We start from the raw sequence: 22,562 nt of genomic DNA, 5'->3' as shown, positions 1-22,562 counted from the left end.
ATGCATTTTCTTTACATATAAAATTATTTTGATATATTAAAAATAATTCATAACTTTAAAGCTACATTTCTTTTATACACCTAAAAGTAAATAAAAACTAATATATCTATTAAATATTGCTTCAGGTCCTTATAAATGGAGAAGTAGAGATTTCAGGATTGGAAGGAACTTTAATAATCATTTTTGTCTTAACCTCCTCATTTTTACAGCTAAGGCAGCTAAAGTTCAGAAAGGTCCAATGCCTTGCCCCAATCATAATCAGGAACAGAATGAATCCAGATTTCTTATCTGGATTCATTGTTCATCTGTTTATTAATCACTTATTAATAAATCATTTATTGAGTGCCTATTAAGTCTGGCTTGTTTACTAATTCGTCTTAATTTGTTGGATATTCTGAAGCCTAATGTAGGCATTGGCAAAGTAAGTACACAGTAGCCACTGCTTAATCATAGCATCCTTTATCAGTTGTCCCCTTGTTTTGACTTTTTGCTTTTCTCTAAATGTTTTAGGACCCTTATAATAACATCATTCGTACTGCAGTAGAAGCAATGGCGGCAGTGTTTGGAGGGACTCAGTCTTTGCACACAAATTCTTTTGACGAAGCCTTGGGTTTGCCAACTGTGAAAAGTGCCCGAATTGCCAGGAATACACAAATCATTATTCAAGAAGAATCTGGGATTCCCAAAGTGGCTGATCCTTGGGGAGGTTCCTATATGATGGAATCTCTCACGAATGATGTTTATGACGCTGCCTTGAAGGTCAGTTTCTCCTCTTTGAAATTTTGGTTTTAAGATTTACAGATTTATAAAGGTTTGTAGGTATTTTGATATGTAAATCAAATCATAGATTTATATCAAGATTTATAAAATGTTCGAGAGAAAAAAATTTTAGGTTTGACCTTCTAGTATACAAAACTGAGACATAATTTAAAAATATAATTGTATTTGTATTAAAGTATTTTATTCAAAGAGTTAAAAAGAGTATTAGTATTAAAAGGCTGTAACATAAAAAAGCAGTCCTTTGTCTTCTACTTGCTTTTTTTCCTGCTTCTTTGAATCAAATACATCTTTTTTGTTTGTTTTTATCTCCATATTTAAAAATTATACATATACAATAGTTCTAATTCCATCAATTTTAGTCATTACCTATTGCTTTGTAGTATGGTAGTTTAGTGTTTTAGCTGATTCTTACCTCTTCTTTCTTTTGTCTCATAATACTACCAATATAATTACATCTCAATAGTATACATCCTTCTGAAGTCCTCCAGTGCTGTCATTTGATTTAGACTAGTTTCTCTCTAGACCTGCTGACCATTGCAGTCCTTTGACTAACCTTTGTCATTATCCTGGGAATTCTTTTCACCTCTGCTATGTTGAATCTGTATCCTGAATGCTGTGTCTATCTCTGTTGATTTATCCCTTGTTATTTTGAACGATACCTCATAGGAACCTCTCAGAAGTTGTACATAGGTGATGAATTATATGAAACTTGGGATGTTTGAAAATGTCTTTATTCTACTCTGGTATTTGGTTGATAGTCTGTCTGAAATTATTTTCATTTGAGAGTTTGTAAACATTGATCTGTTTTTTATTCTAGCTTCTAATATTTCTGTTTAGAAATCTGATGCTATTTCTACTCTCAGGACCTTTCTTTCTAACAGTTTTAGGATCTCTATTTTTGAGTTGGGGGACATTGATGTGTATATTTTTCCTATATTGGACTAGACCTTTGGTGGGCATTTTTTATCTGGCCTATTTTTCATATTCTCATAACTCTGGAAAATTGTCTTGTGTTATTTTTTTGATAGTTTTGTCCCTGCCATTTTTTCTGTCATTCTCTTTCTATAACTCTATTCTCTATTCTCTATTCTCTGTTCTATAACTCATCTTTGAGATTCTGTTTTGTTTTCTTAGGGAGTCATCAACTTTAAATTTTTACTCACTTTAAAATTCATATATCATATTTTTAATTTCCAAAAGCTCATTTTGTTTTCTATGTTTTATGTGTTATGTTACTTGTTTCATTAATATAGAATATAATCTTTTTTTCTGAGGATATTATATTTTTTGAAGTTTTCTTCTCTATCCTGTATTGTCTCTTTTCTCTGTGTGCCTTTTGTCTTTAATCTTATTATTCAGAATACAGGTTTTTATATCAAGATATCTTACTCTTGCCTCTCTATGTACTTGGTGTTTGATAGCCCATTGCTTTTCTACAGAGATAAACTTTGGTCTGTTTTTTGCAGATGTAAGCTTTGGTTGTCCTGACAGAATGGGAGAGGGATCGTTCTAAATTCTCAAGTAGTCTTCCTCTTTTTAGCTTCCTATCTTAGCTTTGGCTTCAACACAAATTCTAATTTCTTGAATTCTTCTGGAAAAAAACAAGTTTTACTTTGTTCCTTTCTGCTGTGTCATATACCATTCCACCATTCATTTTCCCACCACCTCATGTATAAATAAGGCTGTGATTGAAGGTTTAGATGTATGCTGGTGTCAGGAGCAGTAGAGTTATGTTATTATTGTGCTGATCAAATAAAAAATGAAGTTGCATTTTGAAATACATTCCTTAAAGAGTATTTATTTATGTATCCATGAAAACTTAAGTAACTAAAAATAAAGACTATTGACGTTATCTTTAGTTTTCTCCTAAGACCTGAGTGACAGGTTTTGTGCTTCCAGATATACATCTTAGTTTTTCTGTTGTCTTTTGAACTTTAAATATATAATTTCTATCTTTTTTGAGATATAACAGACATATAACATTGTATTAATTTAAGATATAAAACATGATGATTTGATATATGCATGAATTGTAAAGTGATTACCAGAGTAAGTTTAGTCACTTTCCATACCACACAGTTATACAATTTCTTTTTTCTTGTGATAAGAACTTTTAACATCTACTGTCTTAGCAACTTTCAAATATACAGTACAATATTGTTAACTCTATGGAACTTTTTTCCTCTTTAAAAAAAAAAACAATGTTTATTTTATTTTTGAGAGAGAGAGAAATAGAGACAGCACAAGCAGAGGAGAGGCAGAGAAAGAGGCAGACACAGAAGTGAAAGCAGGCTCCAGACTATGAGCTGTCAGCCCAGAGCCCGAGGTGGGGCTCAAACTCATGATTTGCGAGATCATGACCTGAGCCGAGGTCAGACACTTAACCAACTGAGCTACTCAGTTACCCCATTTTTCCTTTTTTTTTTTAAAAAAAATTTATTTTATTCATTTAAGTTATGTCTACACCCAACATGGAGCTCAAACTCACCCCAAGATCAAGAGTTGCATGCTCCCCCTGACTGAGCCAGCCAGGCACTCCTAACTATAGAAAAGCTCTTGATGTTAACTTAATTCTTTTCTTATGAAACATTAAACTTACCACTAGAATAGTTTAGGATTTTAGTAATATTGGTAATTATGTAACATAACAAATTTGTATAGTTTATAAAAATATCATTATATTCTTTTCCAGTTTTATTAATCTATTTTTCTTAATAGCTTATTCATGAAATTGAAGAGATGGGTGGAATGGCCAAAGCTGTAGCAGAAGGAATACCTAAACTTCGAATTGAAGAATGTGCTGCCCGAAGGCAAGCAAGAATAGATTCTGGTAAGATAAAATGAAAATGTTTATATGTGAAATCCAGTACTGTATTTAAAAAGAAATATTAATTTCTGTTTAAAGATAACATACATAGTTAATAAAACAAAAATAATAGAAAAATGAAACTTAGATGTTTCTTTATCTATCTATCTATCTATCTATCTATCATCTATCTCTTCCTGTTTGTATTTTTGCATGCATGTATGCATATGGGCAAGCATATGTACAGAGTATGTGTTGAGGTATGCCCGTGTGTGTGTGTGTGTATGTATGTATATGTGTAAGTGGGTATCTCCAGTGTTTTGAAGATGGTATTATTAGTCATTGTGCTCTGCATTGGAGTATTTATTCATTCAGTCAGTGAACACTTTTTTTTAGTATTTACCATTTGGGGCACTGTATTATGTCTGGGATACAACTGTGAACAGGAAAGACATGATCTCTTCACCCTTAGAGTTTACATTTTAGTGACAAAGAGACAGAAAATGGGCAAGTGAACACATAATAAAATAATAGATTGTGATGAGTTCTGAAAAGGAAATAAGGAGAAGAGTTGGGTGGCAGGATGTCTTTAAATGGTAATAATCTGGTAGTTTGAGGCAAAATATATTCTTATTATGTTAAGGAAATATCTTTATAATTTTGGTTTATTACAGATTTTAAAAGTACTTTTTGTTAAAAGCTATTGGCTGTAAGAGAATACAAGAATATATTGAAAACATTATTGGATGTTAATTCTCTCCCTTATAAATCTTTATTTGCTGCTATTATTTTAATTTTGTAGTTGTAGAAGAGGATTTATCAGAAACTCTGGGAAAGTATATAGTTTGAGAGAATAATAAAAATCCTCCCTTAAAGAGATCTGATATATACCAGTTCTTTCCCCTCTCACCCCCATTTTGTTGTGATTTGCTGATCTATATTGAAGTTTCATTAAGATTTAAGAATACTATTTAAAAATATTAACCTTATAAGCAAAGTATGTGATGATCAGAGCATTACTATTATGGAAGTATTTATGAATAGAATCTACATATTATTTTCCTCTGGGAAATTGATAGGTTCTGAAGTGATTGTTGGAGTAAATAAGTACCAATTGGAAAAAGAAGAATCTGTGGATGTTCTGGCGATTGATAATACATCAGTGCGTAACAAGCAGATTGAAAAACTCAAGAAGGTAATGATAGCTATCATTTTTTGAGTGCTTTCTGGGCATTGTGTAAACCCTTACATTGTCTTGTTTAATCCTTACAACAACCACATGAGGTGGGTATTATTTCCCAACATTTTAAAGTTAAGGAAACTAAAGATAAGGGAGATTGAGAAACTTGCCCAGAATAAATAATTGAACAGCTAAGACTCAAATTCATTTTAAACCAAGACAGCTGCCTCTGTAATACTTATATGTTATTATTAAAAATCTCACTGTAATAACACCTCACATAAATTACAGATTAAAACAAAGGCTTAAATGATTATATAACTCACTCAAAACTAAAAATTAAGTTCAGAGTATATGAACCCAGGGCTTCTCACTGATTTGTTTCCATTAGCCCATGGTTCCTGATACCACTATGAAAGAATCATTTGCTTTCTGTTTTTTTCTTTTTTTTAATTCAAATACATTTTAATAGTGCTTTAGTAAGATACCATTTGTAAATGAAATAATTTATTTTAATTGAAACTAGATTATTGTCTTAGCTTTACTGCCAATTTCTCACTGAGCTGAATCAAAATATATGAAATACTAAAATAGATAAAACATTCTTATAGTTATAATCTATGTATTTATTTTGTATGAAGCTACCGTGGTCTTTTAATCTCTGGCTTTTGTAATTACTGTTATTTCCAAAGCAAGAAATTGAATTTTTTTTCTTAGATTGTATTTAAATTCAAGTTAGTTAACATATAGTGTAGTATTCATTTCAGGAGTAGAATTTAGTGATTCATCACTTACATACAACACCCAGTGCTCATCCTAACAAGTGCCCTCCTTAATGCCCATCACCCATTTAGCCCATCCCCCACCCACCTCCCCTCCAGCAACCCTCAGTTTGTTCTCTATAGTTAAGAATCTCTTATGTTGTGCCTCCGCCTCTGTTTTTATCTTACTTTATTTTTCCTTCCCTTCCCCTGTGTTCATCTGTTTTATTTCTTAAATTCCACATATGAGTAAAGTCATGTGGTATCTGTCTTTCTCTAATTTATTTTGCTTAGCATCATATACTCTAGTTCCATCCATGTTGTCGCAAATGGCAAGATTTCATTCTGTTTGATGGCTGAATAATACTCCATTGTGTGTGTGTGTGTGTGTGTGTGTGTGTGTGTGTGTAAATATGTACATCTTCTTTATCTATTCATCAGTCGATGGACATTTGAGCTCTTTCCATAATTTGGCTATTGTTGATAGTGCTGCTATAAACGTTGAGGTGCATGTGTCCCTTTGAATCAGCATTTTTGTATCCTTTGGATAAATACCTAGTAGTGCAATTGCTGGGTCATAGGGTAGTTCTATTTTTAACTTTTTGAGGAACCTCCATACTGTTTTCCAGAGTGGCTGCACCAGTTTGCATTCCTACCAATAGCGTAAGAGGGTTCTCTTTTCTTGGCATCGTCACCATCATCTGCTGTTTCACAAGTTGTTAATTTTAGCTATTCTGACAGGTGTGATGTGGTATCTCATTGTGGTTTTTGATTTGTATTTCCCTGATGTTGAGTGATACTGAGCATGTTTTCGTGTGTCTGTTAGCCATTTGTATGTCTTCTTTGGAGAAATGTCTGTTCATGTCTTCTCATTTCCTAACTCAATTACTTATTTTTTTGGGTATTGAGTTTAATAAGTTCTTTATAGATTTTGGATACTAGCCCTTTATCCGATATTTCATTTGCAAATATCTTCTCCCATTCCTTAGGTTGCCTTTTAGTTTTGTTGATTTTTTCCTTCACTGTGCAGAAGGTTTTTATCTTGATGAGGTCCCAATAGTTCATTTTTGCTTTTGTTTCCCTTGCCTCCAGAGACATGTCTTATAAAAGTTGCCGTGGCCATGATCAAGGTTGCTGCCTGTGTCCCTCTAGGATTTTGATGGCTTCCTGTCTCACATTTAGGTCTTTTATCCATTTTGAATTTATTTTTGTGTATGGTACAAGAAAGTGGTCCACAAGAAACTTGAAATTCTTTAGTTATCATTAATGCTTTTTCTGTGTTTACTTTCTCTGTGATAGTTTAAGATACGACTTTTTTCTCTATTCTGTTTAGATATTCTTTAAGAATCATGGGTACCTTGGTGATTCAGTCGGTTGAGCGTCTGACTCTTGATTTCAGCTCAGGTCATGATCCTAGGATTGTGGGATTGAACCCTGCATCGGGCTCCACACTGAGTGTGGAGCTTCTTAAGATTGAAAATCTCTGTCTGTCTCTCTCTCTCTCTCTCTTTCTTTCTCTCCCTCTCTCTCTCCCTCTGCCTTTCTCCCCCACTCCAGTGTGCTCTCTCTCTAAAAAAAAAAAAAAAGGAATATAAGAGTTTGTTCAGTTAGACTGCATGCAGCACTATCATTTTCCATTTTTCTATTACACTTAATGGCATTATTTCCATTTTCACCCTCAAGCAGAAGATAATAACTCCTCTCTCACATTTTTATCACTTTTTTAAAAGGTCCTCCTTAGGATATATCATTTTATTTTGAGTCATCACAAAAGTCTCAACATATATTATATTTGGAAAAGCCCTTTTATCCCCTCTTATACTTTACACTTTTATTAACTCTGCACTCTTACAGCTTGAGGCGTTCCATTTACCATAAATGATGTTAAACTTTATTTCAGGCAAGAGAGAAATTCGGTAATGTTAATGGAGTTGGGTTTTTCCTTGCCTTTAGTGTAAGATTTTTGATCCATTTCTGCTTATAGATATTATATGATTTTAGTAGCTTCTTGAGTAGTATCATATTTAGACTCTTTTATAGGTGGTGCAAACTTGTAGAAAATTGGATTTTAGGTAACTTTGTTTAGGCAGATTGTTGGCAGAGCAGAGTAGAGCTAGGATCTGAGGGGAGAAGGTTTTGACTGTGCTTTTCATGGTCTTTCTGTCTCCACTGCAGTATTTCTCATCATCTCTCTTTTTCTTTGAGAAGAAGAAAAACAATATACATACATATTATTACCAATATATTGTTAGTTAGCTAGGGAAAACAATGTATAACAAATATTCTCTATGTTGTAATCTGTTATTATTTTTTCTTCCTTGTCACTATTATTCTTTAGTGTGCCTTCCATATAAAAGACCTACTTGTTTTTGATGTCTTGTTACATTAGTAAAGCCTAAGTAGCATGTACTAACTACTTCAGAGAGGCTTCAGTATTATTTATCATTGCCCTGTGTATTTCTGATTTATCAGGGCTATGCAGAATTCAGTATTGTTTTAAATGTTTATTGAATGAGTAAATGAACAAATTGAATGAATATCAGACCTAGGATACATATTATTTTCTCCTTTTGTTTTATTTTGTTTTTGTGGTTAAGATTATGGAACAATTTCCATATGACGTATATCAGTGTCTAATCTCCTGATCTCTGTTTTGTTCTTTTTTTCATGTAAATTGACCCTTTTCTTGACCTTTTCCATAAGGTCAAATCCAGCAGGGATGAAACCTTGGCTGAACGATGTCTTGCTGCATTGACTGCATGTGCTGCCAGTGGAGACGGGAATATTTTGGCTCTTGCAGTGGATGCAGCTCGTGCAAGGTGATGATATTTAAGTTCGGAGATTTCCAAATACCAGAAGTTGACCAATTTAGGGGTGCCAGGGTGGATCAGTTGGTTAAGCATCTGACTCTTGATTTAAGCTCAGGTCATGATCTCAGGGTGGTGGGGTTGAGCCCCTTGTGCTCTGTGCTGAGTGTGGAGCCTGTTTAAGATTCTCTCTCTCTCTCTCTCTCTCTCTCTCTCTCTCTCTGTCTTTGCCTCTGCCCCCCTCGCAGTCTCTCTCTCTCTCTCTTTTTCTGAAATAAAAATTTTTAAAAAGTTTACCAGTTGAGATTTTCAAAGTGTACTTAAATAAAAGGTTGCTTCTATAAACCTTGTGAGCCTAAAAGAAAATATTGGAAATGCAAATGAAGTTAATTTTTGTTTTTCTTAAATATCTGTGCACTTGCGACATTCATATGTTTTTTTAAACATGTAAACATTACGAGGCTTTAATCCTTCTAAATAAAGTTTAAAAAAATGAAACATTAATACTTAAAAAAATACCAAGCACACAGATGTCAGATTTTGAGAAAGTCCATCTTACTAGTAACTAGCTAAATAGATCTAAACATTTCTACAGTTAGATGAACAAAACAGAGCAGAAGTGATCGATTTTTGTCAAATTCAGTTACTGGCAAAATAAGGTAGTGAGAACTGTTCAGGTGTGTGTGCTCATTTCTCATCTCCAGAGTAAAGCTGAGGTCAGTCATCTCAGCAGTTAGATGGTAATGAATTATAAGTGAAGTGACGTATGTTCTTCACCAAGGGCATCATGAAACTTCTCTGAGCAGGAGACATGGGTAAGCCCTCTCCTTTCCTTCATGGGATGAAAGGTAGTGGGCTCACCACCCCAGGAACTCGAGTGCCACGATGTGGTGCAGGGCGCAGTGCAGCCGGTAGGCCAGCTAGCCCAACAGCGGGGCCACCGAAGACTTTTTATTCATTTGCAATACTTGGATGGCACCAGGGTTCGAGCAGATAGAGCATTCGTTATTCATGATACTCTAGGGTCCAGTGGTGTCCCGCCGGCCTATTCTGGAAGCATGTGGAGCTATTAAAGGTGTATAAAAATCAAACAGATTTTGATTTAGAGTTCATTAATGCATAAGTACCTAATTTTCCGTTTAGTGACCAGTTACTGAAGCTTTCTAACAAGGTTTGGGAAAGGGTTAAAAGTATTCATAGATGAGAAAGGATGAACCAGCCTTTCAAGAATTTCAGCAAGTGATAACAGAAAAACCCACCGAAGCCCTTCAGAGGCAGCTAAGCCTCCTTCATCACCTCCTGCAGGATGGGTAGAGTGTATTAATCCTGTGTATTTCCCCTGGCTCAGGACGTTTCAAGCTGTTGTAGTGAATCCATGTCACTCATCTGCAGGTTGAGAAGTTTGATGTATTTTCAAGCATAGGCATTTTTATTTTTGACAGTACACAAAACTACTCTTTGTCCAGAGGTAAGCAAGGCTTCCAAAATTATTCATAGATATCTTTGAATGGATACCCCAAAATAAAGGTCAGTCAGTACTTTGCCTCATAGGACATACAGAAAAGCAAGTGAACCACAAAAAATTTTCTCTCCATACATGATGTCATTGGTGAATTATTTTTGCTTTTGTTATTTATGAACTTTTTTTTTTAACATGTTGTTTTAAGTACTTAAGAAGTAGGATAACTAGTATGTGGGTTGGGTTTTTGTTTTTATTTTTGTTTTTCAGTTTTAACTTCTTAAATAAGGTGATTTCTGTGCTTAAAATCCTCCAGAGGTTTCTCATACTTTTAAATTAAAACCTAATCTTACAGTGGTGTGCAGGATTGTGTGAGATGTGACTCTGGTTTCTCTCTCTGACTCAACCTTATTCTACTTCCTTCATTATGCTGTGTCCCCAGTGTCCTTCTTTCTATTTTTAAAACATAGAACATGTTTTGGTTTTTTGTTTTGTTTTCTTTTTTTACCTCTGAGAACATTTGCACTTAGTATTTTCTTTTTCAAACACTTTTCCATTTTCCTTTATGTTCCTTTCAGTTTCTCCTTTTCACTACTTAGATCTTAGTTCAAAAGCTTTATCTTCATTATCTTCAGAATAGCTTTTCCAGACACCACATTTCACCTTTTTAGTGTGTTCATAGTACTTATTATCATATGAAATCCATATTAATTGATTTGAGTTCATATGTATTGTCTGTATCATCTGACTAGATGGTAAGCTCTGTAAGAGCAGGTTTCTTTTCCCCCTCCCCCAGTCTTGTTTATCACCATATGTCTGGCACTTACCATGCTTGCCCTATATTAGACACTCAATAAATGTTGAATGAATTAATAAACAAATGAATGGAATATGCTAAAATTCTTTTTATCAAAAAGTATCAATGGGAATCTTGCTCTTTGCCCAGTAGTATTTAAAAAAAAATTTTTTTAATGTTTATTTTTAAGAGAGAGAGACAGAGTGTGAGTGGGGGAAAGGCAGAGAGAGAGGGAGACACAAAATCCGTAGCAGGCTCCGGGCTCTGAGCTGTCAGCACAGATCCTGATGCAGGGCTCGAACCCACAAACTGTGGGATCATGACCTGAGCCAAAGTTGGATGCTTAACCAACTGACCCACCCAGCCCTCCCCAAGCCCCCCACCCCCTGCCCTAGTTGTATTGTTAATTGGTGAATTATTCAGTAATCTTTACATGCTTGTCTATTTATAATTTTTAAGTCAACCATTTTTTGTTTCAAAAATGTTAAATTCCCTACTGTCCTAATGTTAATGCTGTGCTAGAGGGAAAAACAACCTTAGGTTGACAATGGCTAGGCCCCCTGTGATTCTTCTTTAGCATATGAAAATCCCTTTGGAAACTTCCCCCTTGACTTTACCTCCCCAACTCCCAAGTATATAATCAGTCTCTCTTTACTATCCCAGGGCAGCTCTTCCTGCCCATGGGTCCTGTCCCCATGCTTTAATAAAATCACCTTTTTGTACCAAAAAAAAAAGGGAGGGAGAAAGATTACTATGTATAGAGGCATCCAGAATCATTTTTCATAAGTATTCTGAGGAAAGAAGCTTTCATCAGTGCAGTAAAAAACATTTTTATTTAAGTGAAATAAATCAGTGAGAGAAAGACAAATACCATATTTTTTGATAGCCTACTTTTTACTTAGGTAGTAAATTGTGTCTAATTATATTGAATATTAAAGTAAGTATTTTTTATCTCAAATAATGATATTAACAGAACCTCTATTTTATTATTTTAATATTTTAGATGTACAGTTGGAGAAATCACAGATGCTATGAAAAAGGTATTTGGTGAACATAAAGCTAATGATCGTATGGTCAGTGGAGCCTATCGGCAGGAATTTGGAGAAAGTAAAGAGATATCATTTGCTATCCAGAGGTAATAAATGAGATTTCTTAAACCAGAATGCCATCTTTTCTGTGAACATAATCCCAATGAATCAGTTGCAGGCTTAATTTTCTTACGTACCATTTGGAAAACATTTTAATGGACTTTCCCGTTAGTCTGTAGGTTTACTAAAATAATATATTCAATTTTCACTATAGTTCCCTTTAAGAGTTTCTAATTAAAACAAATGTTTGTTCAACTAACATTGATACTGCTTCATACCCCCAGGTACTTAAATTTCAGTCTCCTTATTATAGTATACTTACATTCTTAAGTTTATTCAAATTGTTTAATTGTCAAATAGTTATAAAATAATTTTCATGTTTGAAAATAAATAATTTGGTTGCCATCTATGCATAAATTAAAAGCAGTCTCACTGAATGGACAATAAATAGTATTGTCAAGCATGATTAGGAACTATAAATTAATACAAATTGATCATGCTTTCCATGTGTAAATGTAGCTTCCTGATGATTGTTTTTCTCAACTTTTATAACAAATTTTCCACTTTTTATGTCACTACTTATAGATGAGATAAATACCAAAACATCCAAGGTGAAAGTCATCAAAATGGATTTTTTTTTCTTTTAACAAAAGCAAATGTATTTTTTCATCTGGGCTGTAAATTTATTGGTTTAAGTTAGAAGGTATTTTGATTATATGTCATTAGAAATCACCACATTGCAGTCAGCTTGAAGGAGTTCACACTTGTGATGGGTAGGTGAAATATGGACAGCTCAAAGCAGCCAGTGCTACATACATACATACATACATACATACTACATTCATACATTTGTATGAATGACTCTGAAAGGCACTTTTAAGCTTCTTTTTAAATATTTATGCATATTATACGCTGGAGACTTGTTTAAGAAGGCAAAAAATTGTCATTTTCTCATCTTCGCTGTGATGTTCTCAAGTATTATGGGCTTACAGGCTGGGCCATCTTTCAGACTTTCCTCTGTTGGGGAAGGTGGTAAGCATATCCAGGCTTTAATGGAATTCTCAATGTAAAATAGAGATATTCATAAAATGTAAGTAATGGATGTAAGAAGGTATTTTTACATAAACTTGAAAGATTTACTGTGAATACATTATAGATTTTATATCTTACTTTTGGACAATTAATATATAACTGTTGTATTTTATTTTATTTTATTATTTTTTTAATAACTATTGTATTTTAAAATGTTCTTAGGGTTCATAAATTCATGGAACGTGAAGGTCGCAGACCTCGTCTTCTTGTGGCAAAAATGGGACAAGATGGACATGACAGAGGAGCGAAAGTTATTGCTACAGGATTTGCCGATCTTGGTTTTGATGTGGACATCGGTCCTCTTTTTCAGGTACTGAAAATGTTGGGATAACTTCAAAAAGAATGTCGTAAATCACTTATATTTAGAAAAAATAGTAAAAAAGACGATAAACCATGATGATGTTTTTCAAGGTGTAAAAGAAGAAAATGAATTCCACAAATTCCTTAATTTATTTTTGAATGCATATAATCCAGTTAATTATGACAGAAATAAGAAAGAAATACAATTTATATTCATGTACTTGTTTCTCACACTTTGTAAAAATCAGTGTCAGTAACTAAACTGTTATTAGGTTTCTAAAACTGAAGATTACTTTCAAAGATCTCATCGTACCATTTATTGAGATTTGTCTGATAATTTGTGGAAAAGGTAGCCCACGTCAGATTGATGAAAAATGTTTTGAAAGGGAAATCAACCATCAGAGTGAGAGCTTGATTCATAGTTAGGTTTTCTTTTTAGTTACTCTCTAATAGTATTTTATTTAGTCACAGAATCTTTGACCCAACAGGATAATAATTTGTTAGAAGTAAATGAAGCTGAAATTCTCTATAGAATGATACAACTTTAATCTTCTCTACAAAATATCTTTGGTTGAGTACATTGTAATAACTTCCATAGTAAAAGTTTTATCCACTACATACTTATTGATCATCTACCAGAGGCTAGGTTCTGAGTTGAATAAGATATGATTTTTGTCTTCAGGGAGGTTACAGGCTTCTAACAGAGAAAGATTTACTTATCAGTAAACACAGCAGAGTAATAATTACTGTAATTAACATTTGGACAAGGAACTTACCCAAGTATCCTAGGAACTTATGTTTGAGCTGTGCCTTTGGAAGTGTAGAGAGCAAGGCAGGGAAAGGCATGCTAGGAAAAGGGTTGGCTTGAGCAGAGGTGCAGAGGTAGAGAGCCGTGAGAAGGCATGATGCCTTCAGGTAACTGTAGGACGTTCAGTAACATTAGAATACAGTGCTTGGGGTGGTGTGTAGATTATAATGAATATAGCCTTGTATGCCATTCTACGGAGTTTGAACATTATCCCAAAGGTGTCTAGGTAGAGTGACAATCAAATTTATACTTTAGAAAGCTCACTTTCCAGGAAAATCACTTTCTTAAGCAGATTGAGAGGAGCTTCCTAGATGCAAGGAGTCCAGTTAAGATGTTCAGTAATGAGTGAGAAGCAATGCAGGCCTTACCCACAGGCAGTGTCAGGGTCTTAGCAGAAGTTGGCCAGGATCGTGAAGAAAATTTAATAAAGGGGTTATTTATGGGGAATGGAGGTAGGCTTAAGAGAATCAGCTTATGGAACATTCAGATGAAGACAGCTATGTAAATTGGATATACATGTCTGGAGCATAGAAGAGAGGCCTCTGTTATAAATAAGATTTTGAGACTTCTCAGTATGTAAATAGTACTTGAAACCATGATAACTCATTTAACTTCTCATGAAGAGTGTGTGTAGCAGTATGAAAACTTGAACATTAAAAGGAAAAAGAGAAGGAGGCAGCAAAGGAGAAAAAGGAAATGGAGTGAGTAGTGGGATGAACACTAAGGAGGAAGGAGAATTTCAAGGAAAAGGAGGTACTATTATTCCATGATGTGGATGAGTCAGCTAAGATGAAGACTAAAAAATTGATTACATTTTTGCAAGTAATGAAATAACCTTCCTGAAGAGGCGCGCCCTTTGTAGAATCTCCCATAAGAGTTTTCCCTTTTGAATTTTTAAATAATACTCTAGAGTGTCTAGAAGAAATTCAGTTAGCCTGAACTTATGGAGATATGTCCTTGAACTGTGTTCATAGGTAAATTTATAAATACATTTAAGGTAGGTTTTGTTAAGCATCTCAAATATATTTTAAATTAAGTAAATACATATATTGAGATTGCTTTCATTCTTCCTTTAAGTTGACTACTTTCTCATTCTAGTTTTTTATTTATATGCTACTTCCCTTTTACTTCAGCTTTTTGTTTGTTTTAAATATTGACCAAATATAATACATTTCCAATATTTAAAAATTAGCTTTTGGGAAATATATATATATTTTTTTATAAAATGAAAGTAATTAAAAACTATGGTCATTCATTGGCACTTAAAAGAACTTTTCAAAGAGTTAAAAGTTCATTTCCCTATTGCATGCCATCTATAAAAATATAATTTGCCTTTTAGTACCACAAATTTGTTAATATAATACTATATCATTTAAAAAAAAGAAAAACTTATCTGTGGATGAAGGTAGAATCCTGCAGTTCTGTGTCTGATTTCATTAAAATTAGATCTAAAGTTGGGGCGCCTGGGTGGCTCAGTCGGTTAAGCGTCCGACTTCCGCTCAGGTCGTGATCTTGCTGTCTGTGAGTTTGAGCCCCACGTCGGGCTCTGTGGTGACGGCTCAGAGCCTGGAGCCTGTTTCGGAATTTGTGTCTCCCTCTCTCTGACCCTCCCCCATTCATGCTCTGTCTCTCTCTGTCTCAAAAATAAATAAACGTTTAAAAAAAAAATTAGATTTAAAGTTTTAAAATGTTCACTATTTGTTGACATAAAATACAGTTTAGTGTATCTAAGCATAAAGCAGGAACCGAATTAAGTGGAATTTTAATCTAATACGTTTTGGTAACATGATCAATCATATAAGTCAATTAGGTTTCTTACTTTTAACAACTCAATATCAACAATATGCACATTTTCTTAATGGTTTTAATTTCATAGGCTATATTTCTCACAGACTAGGTTTTACCAATCTGCTGTGTGATTTTCTTAGAGATACTCTTGCATATGGCTTCATTACCAAGAGTGTAGAATCTTTTGTTTTCACACTGAAATTATGAGGCTTAAAATATTGCCAAACTAAGAAAATTCTCAGATTTTGGTAATTTTTTTGAGCTTATTATTGTGCAAGTGGTTTCTGAGATAGCCTTCTCCTTCCCCAATTTCTCAGTTTACAGTGTATTTACAATGAGAAACTTGTATGTGTCTTTTATATGAAGTGATTTAAATGCATGTAAATTATCAAGAGCAAATATTACAGACTCATTGCAGGGAATGAATATGGTTCTGGGTAACTCAATTCATAATTGAATACATGAAAATACCCTTTATGACTGTGTATGCACACTGGTTAATGCGTGAAAAGCAGCCTTCTTGACACCATCTTTTTTCTTGCTTATGCATTTGCCTGGGTATTATAGCTCCTTAACTAATTTCTAGCGTTCTTACATTATTTCGATTCATATGTTGCTGTCAGTTCAGTGTCTCCGTGGGAGACGGAGGTCCTGGAGCTTCCTAGTGTGCCATCTTGCTAACATACCTCTTTCCCATTCTACTTTAAAACCTGAGATTCACTTTTCACATTGAATCGTATGTTTGGTCTTTTACCTCTTCATAGATACTATAACATGTTGTCTTTTACTGCATCACCACTCAATAAATGTTGATAATGAAGACAACAGATGTATTTTTCAAAAATTGTAATGAATAGATAATGTATTTCGCCTATATTCTTTGTCTTAAAAGTTTTTTGGGGGACCATATTTTGATGTAACAAATCTAATTGATTAATTCTAGGGCTAGAAGCGATACAGCCCTGCTGTTTATTGCATCAGTTGGATGAGTTGGTATTTATGATTTGAGAATGGTGAAATATGAGGTTATAGTCACTTCAAGATTTTTAATGAGGAAAACCTTGGAATGCTAATTTACTAGGTAACAGTTTTAAAATACTTTTTGGAATAACTTGATGATTTGTCTCTTTACTTTATAATTGTTTAGACTCCCCGAGAAGTGGCCCAGCAGGCTGTGGATGCAGATGTGCATGCCGTGGGTGTGAGCACGCTCGCTGCTGGTCATAAAACCCTAGTTCCTGAGCTCATCAGAGAACTTAACTCCCTTGGACGGCCAGATATACTTGTCATGTGTGGAGGGGTGATACCACCACAGGTATTTTTCATCGCCTGTATTTTTCTAGTGCTATGATGGGAATCCTGAGTAACATTAGTTTATATAGTTTATATGTAGTTCCAATTTACTGTATACTTTTACTAAAGATAAAATTGTTGTAGATTTTGATCTAAATTATTTCCTGGTGATTTTACTAAGTAAACTGTAGTAAGAGTCCAAAAGTGGGCAATGTTATTTTCTGTTCAAACTATATTGTAATTCATTATGTATAATTTAACTTAACAGTATGCAAAGCTTCTCTTTATGAGAGAATTACTTCTTTGCAAACTAGTAACCTAGATAGAGATGTACTTCCTTCATATTTGGTATAGAATGATGGAAAAGGAATAGGATAAAAGTAATAAAATTTCACAGCTAGAATAGAGAAGAATGGTAAACACACAGTGCATATATTAACCCCTAGCCACAGATAGAGTGAGCACTCTTTGTCCTGGTAATGAAGTGAGTCCTTTAGTTAACCAGTCAGCAGCACTTGCTTCTGTTGTCTTAGAGTAGCTACCTTGTTCATTTTTTTCATGTTTCCATCCATACATACTGCCTTAACTCAGAGCTGTATCATTTACATGGTCTTATAAAACCTCTTTTTCATTAAAGCTAATTTGATTGGGGTATAGTTTTCTTAGAGCCAAAAATACCCTAATTCAGAAATAAATAGAATCAGCCTGGTCTGAAAATTATTGGCTGATTGGGGAAGAGGTGGATTCTTGAACAAACATGTGGATCCTCTTAGAAAAGGAGAAATGAATGCTAGGTAACAATCAATGATGTCAATTAATTTATTAATGGGGTGGGGGGATACTTTCCACATATTACCTTATATGTCAGTTAAAATAATTAGTTAAGATCTAAATTTGGTCTGTTTCCAATCCAGCTTTTCATTATGTCAAGTTTTCTTTTTTTATTGAGAACAGAAAACATACAGAGGTAGAAGATATATGTGATTGCTCTAAGTAAATAATTGATAGATGCTACAAAGACAGTAGCATAAATTCTTGGTGAAATATGATCTTATGTTGAGGTCTACTATTTTTTTTCCTCCATACCACTCAGAATATACAATAGTTACTTATATACTACTTATGAAATCAGAAAATATATGCATGAAGTTGTGACACTGATAACGTAGGACTAGCAAGCAAGCTGTGTTATTTATTCTTTCTAACAACACTAAAGTGATATAGTCAACACAAAACTGTTTTTGTTAATTGCCTATTATTTTCGCAAATATAGTTGACTATTTGGGAATATAAAGGACCTTTATTCTTTATTGTCTGTGTATGGAAACTTACATCTGTATTGCAGTTTTAGAGTCTATAATATCTAAGCTCTTAGACGTGATATTAAAACTTAAGAACCAAAATAGTTAAGCTGCACAAAATATTGAAATTGAAATATGAGTTGAGAAAAAACAGAAACCTGTTATCTAAATGAGCTGATATTTTCAAGAAATATATTTCACACAAGTTGTATTAACCCTCTGGATATTTGAATTACTCAGAACATTTGTAGGTATTTTACACACTTTTTTTCCCTATGAGTTTAAAGACTAAAGATTATTTTCTGTAATGACATACTTGTGTGTTAATATGAGTATCCTTTATAATATAATTGTAGCAATCAACATTTACACACTTTTTTCACTATTTGCAGTAAATATATAAAATAATGTTCTTACTCAGTTGAAAGTCATTTAGATTTTAAATTAGGAAACACTAATATATAGTAGTTAATCAAGCTGACTTAGCCACTGCCACTGTGGAGCTCACCATTTCTGCAGCCCAATTAAATAAATATGGTCTGTCCTCACCAGTGTGTGTTAGTATAGTCTGGATTTTCTAACCTTCTTAAAAGCAGTGGCTTCCAAGTATTTTCAGCAAGGTTAGCAGCCTTATGATGCCTGCTTCTTTCATGAAGGAGGCAATATGATACTCCTGGCCAGTTCAGTGGAGGATGTTTTAAAATACCAACTTTTTTTTTTTTTTTAATGTTTATTCGTTTTTGACAGAGAGACAGAGACAGTGTGAGCAGGGGAGGGACAGAGAGAGGGAGAGAGAATCCAAAGCGGGCTTGAGGCTCTGAGATGTTAGCACAGGGCCCAAAACGGGGCTCAAACCCACAAACCTTGAGATCATGACCTGAGCTGAAGTCCAACACTTAACTGACTGAACCACCCAGATGCCCCTAAAATAACAACTTTTTATTTGAAAATAATTCCAAACTAATAGATAATAAAAATAGTACAAAGGACACCTGTATACCCTTTACTCAGATCTACTTGTTTCTCACATTTTATCCCCTCACTAAAGTATATTTTATAAGACTGTGTTAAGGCTTAGGTAAGTCAAGAAGCCTTTCTCCATTTGCAATATTTCACGGTCCTCTTCCAGGTGAGTTCACCTTCCAAATCCACAAGTCAGGTGAGAGAATAAATGGTGCATAGCATTACTAGGAAAGATAGAATGAAATAACTTACCCATTTGGCCATCCCCAATTTGGAGATCATTGTTATTATTTCACAAGTTTCTTTATGAAATCTTAAATCTATAGCACCTGCCCAAGAATAATGATGTGTTTGGGGTATCTTTAATGTGTCAAATGTTGAGGTTATAAAAATGATTAGAAATGTTCTCTACCCTTAGAAGTTCAGACTTAGAAGAAGAAAAGTTAAATAAGATGTGTTAAGTACCATTGAAGAATTATAATATTGTAAGAGTATTACAAGGAGATAATAGAAACAGCAAAAAAGTCATCGGGGATAATTAGCACAACCATTTAATTTATCATCTAAATGTGACCACTTTTGAGAACAAATATGGGTGCTATTAAAAAGGGTGCTGTAAAAACAGGGTAATTAAAAAAATGAGCAGAGGATCTGAATAGACATTTTCCAAAGAAGACCTACAGGTAGCCAGCCAGGTACATGAAAAGATGCATCAGGGAAATGCAAATCAAAACTACAATGAGTTATCACCTCACACCTGTTAGAATGGCTATTCTTCTTTCTAGAAGGAAAGAAATAACAAATGTTGGTGAAGATGTGGGAAAAGGGTACCCTTGTGAGTTGTTGGTGTGGATCTAAACTGATGCAGCCATTGTGGAAAACAGTACGAGATTCTTTAAATTAGAAATAGAACTGCCATGGGATCCAGCAATTCTATTTCTGGGTATTTATCCAAAGAATATGAAAACACTAACTCGGGGCACCTGGGTGACTCAGTCGGATAAGCATCAGACTTCAGCTCAGGTCATGATCTCTCAGTTTGTGAGTTCGAGCCCCACGTCAGGCTCTGTGCTGACAGCTCAGAGCCTGGAGTCTGCTTCGGATTCTGTGTCTCCCTGTCTCTCTGCCCCTCCCCCCACTTGCACGCGCGCACTCTCTCTCTCTCTCTCAAAAATAAATAAACATTAAAAAAATTTTTAAAAAAAGAAAGAAAACACCCAAAGAGATACATGTACCCTCTGTTTTTTCCTGCATTATTTACAATAGCCAAGATATGGAAACAACTTAAGTGTCCATCCACAGATGAATGGATAAAGAAGTGGTATGTATACACCATAGAATATTATTTGGCCATAAAAAAGAATGAGACCTTGTCACTTGTGAAAACATGGGTGGAACTAGAGGGCATTATGCTACGTGAGATAAGTTAGACAAAGATAAATACCATATGATCTCATTTATATGCAAATCTTAAAAAAATGCAAAAACCGAAGCTCTTACATACAAAGAACAGATTGGTGGTTACCAGAGGCAAGGGGAAAGGGGATGGGCAAAGTGAGTGGAGGTAGTCAACAGCTACAAATTTCTAGTTATGAAAATAAATAAGTGATAGGGATGTAACATACACCATGATGACTATAGTTAATAATGCTGTAGGGCATGTTTGAAACTTACTAAGAGTAAATCTTAAAAGTTCTCAACACACATACACATGCACAGTTTTGTAGCTATGTGTGGTGACGGATGTTAACTGGACTTACTGTGCTGATCATTTTTCAGTATATACACAAATACTGAATCATTATGTGGTACACCTGGAGCTAATACGTTAAATGTCAATTACACCTCAATAGAAAAAGGACTCCTAAAAACAAAGAGGGTACTGCAACAATAAGCACAAACCAGAATGTCCTAGGATATGTGATCACCCTTGTGGATAAGGATCAGGGATTTAGAGGATATCCTAAAACTCAATGTTATAGCTACAGATACTCCAACTTTTAAACAGACTACAGCCTGGAGCAGTATTTGTGTCCTGGGAATCTTTTCACTCAGACTGTTTAAAATAAATTAACAAATAGCAACAGCAACATGGGAGAATTTGTTTTTAAATGAGCTAATCTTTGTTTACAGAAAATCTGATTTCTTCACAAAGCCAAATTTAAAGCAGCATCATTCACCCAAAGAAAACAAAAACACTAATTAGAAAAGATATATGCACTGCTATGTTTATTGAAGCATTATTTGCAGTAGCTAAGATATGGAAGCAGTGGGGTGTGAAGGGCTTCATTTTCAAAAGAAATCGTTATGACACCTAAATATGTCACATGAGTAATATATGGCTGTAGTCTCACTGAAAAAGATTCAAATTGTATTGAATATGTGTGCATGTATGTATGTGTATATTAAAAACATGGAATATTACACAACCATAAAAAGGATGAGATTGTGCCATTTATGACAACATGGATGGACTTAGAGGGTGTTATGCTAAGTGGAATAAGTCAGACTGAGAAGGGAAAATACCATATGATTTCACTTATATATGAAATCTAAAAAAATATGTGAGTGAGTAAAAAGCAGAATGAGACCTATAAATACAGAGAACAAACTGGTGGTTGCCAGAGGGGAGGGAGTAGGGGTTGGGTAAAATGGGTGAAAGGGAATGGGAAATACAGGTTTCCAGTTATGGAATGAGTAAGTCAATGTAATGAAAGACACAGACAGCATAAGGAATATAGTCAATGATATGATAACAGTGATATAACAGGACAGATGATAGCTACATTTGTGGTGGGCATAGCATAGTGTATAAACTTGAGCCACTACTTTTTACATCTGAAACTAATATAACATTGTGTGTCAACTATACTCAAAAAAAAAAAAAAATTAACAAAATAAAACACTCTCCAAAAGAAGAGTATCACCATTCACAAGTTGCAGACAAAATACCTTAGAGGAAATAAATAGCCTTGTAAGCTCAAACCTATAATGTGATACTGAATTAAACACAAATAATGACAAGTAAAAATTTAGGTGAGAGAAAATTATACGGCTTAGGGCTCAGAAGTTCTCAATCAGTGGGGCATACAACTTCTACCACATACCACACACTGGGGTATTTGGAAAAGGGGCAGAGTATGCTTTGTTCTTTTAATGACTTCAAGTACAAGGGGTGCTGGCAGCTATTATTAGCTATCCCAGTGAAGGAAGAATTTTTCAACCCCAGATGCCATTAGTGTACCAGTTGAGACAGTTGGGGGCATCAGGGACAAAGAAAGGGCAGCATTTATTGCCCTTTAGTTTCATTTCCTTGAAATTAAATATTGTCTCTTTTATT

The 22,562-nt window shown here is 34.3% G+C and overlaps 1 protein-coding gene across 4 annotated transcripts in view; it reads left to right on the top strand.

Annotated features, from left to right (window-relative positions):
• MMUT (methylmalonyl-CoA mutase) overlaps positions 1-22,562 on the top strand; it is a 38,603-nt gene that overhangs the window by 12,591 nt on the left and 3,450 nt on the right. For all 4 annotated transcript variants that reach the window (XM_049653786.1, XM_049653782.1, XM_049653785.1 and 1 more), the window contains exons 6-12: positions 511-759; positions 3,499-3,610; positions 4,666-4,781; positions 8,231-8,346; positions 11,593-11,724; positions 12,932-13,079; positions 16,813-16,980. In XM_049653786.1, the coding sequence (XP_049509743.1) occupies positions 511-759; positions 3,499-3,610; positions 4,666-4,781; positions 8,231-8,346; positions 11,593-11,724; positions 12,932-13,079; positions 16,813-16,980 (1,041 nt within the window). The remainder of the gene's footprint in view (positions 1-510; positions 760-3,498; positions 3,611-4,665; positions 4,782-8,230; positions 8,347-11,592; positions 11,725-12,931; positions 13,080-16,812; positions 16,981-22,562) is intronic.

This window comes from Panthera uncia (genome assembly GCF_023721935.1).
Source record: "Panthera uncia isolate 11264 chromosome B2 unlocalized genomic scaffold, Puncia_PCG_1.0 HiC_scaffold_24, whole genome shotgun sequence".
NCBI lineage: Eukaryota > Metazoa > Chordata > Mammalia > Carnivora > Felidae > Panthera > Panthera uncia.
The sequence above is the reverse complement of the archived record's forward strand: the minus strand, read 5'-3'. Positions and strand labels throughout refer to the sequence as shown.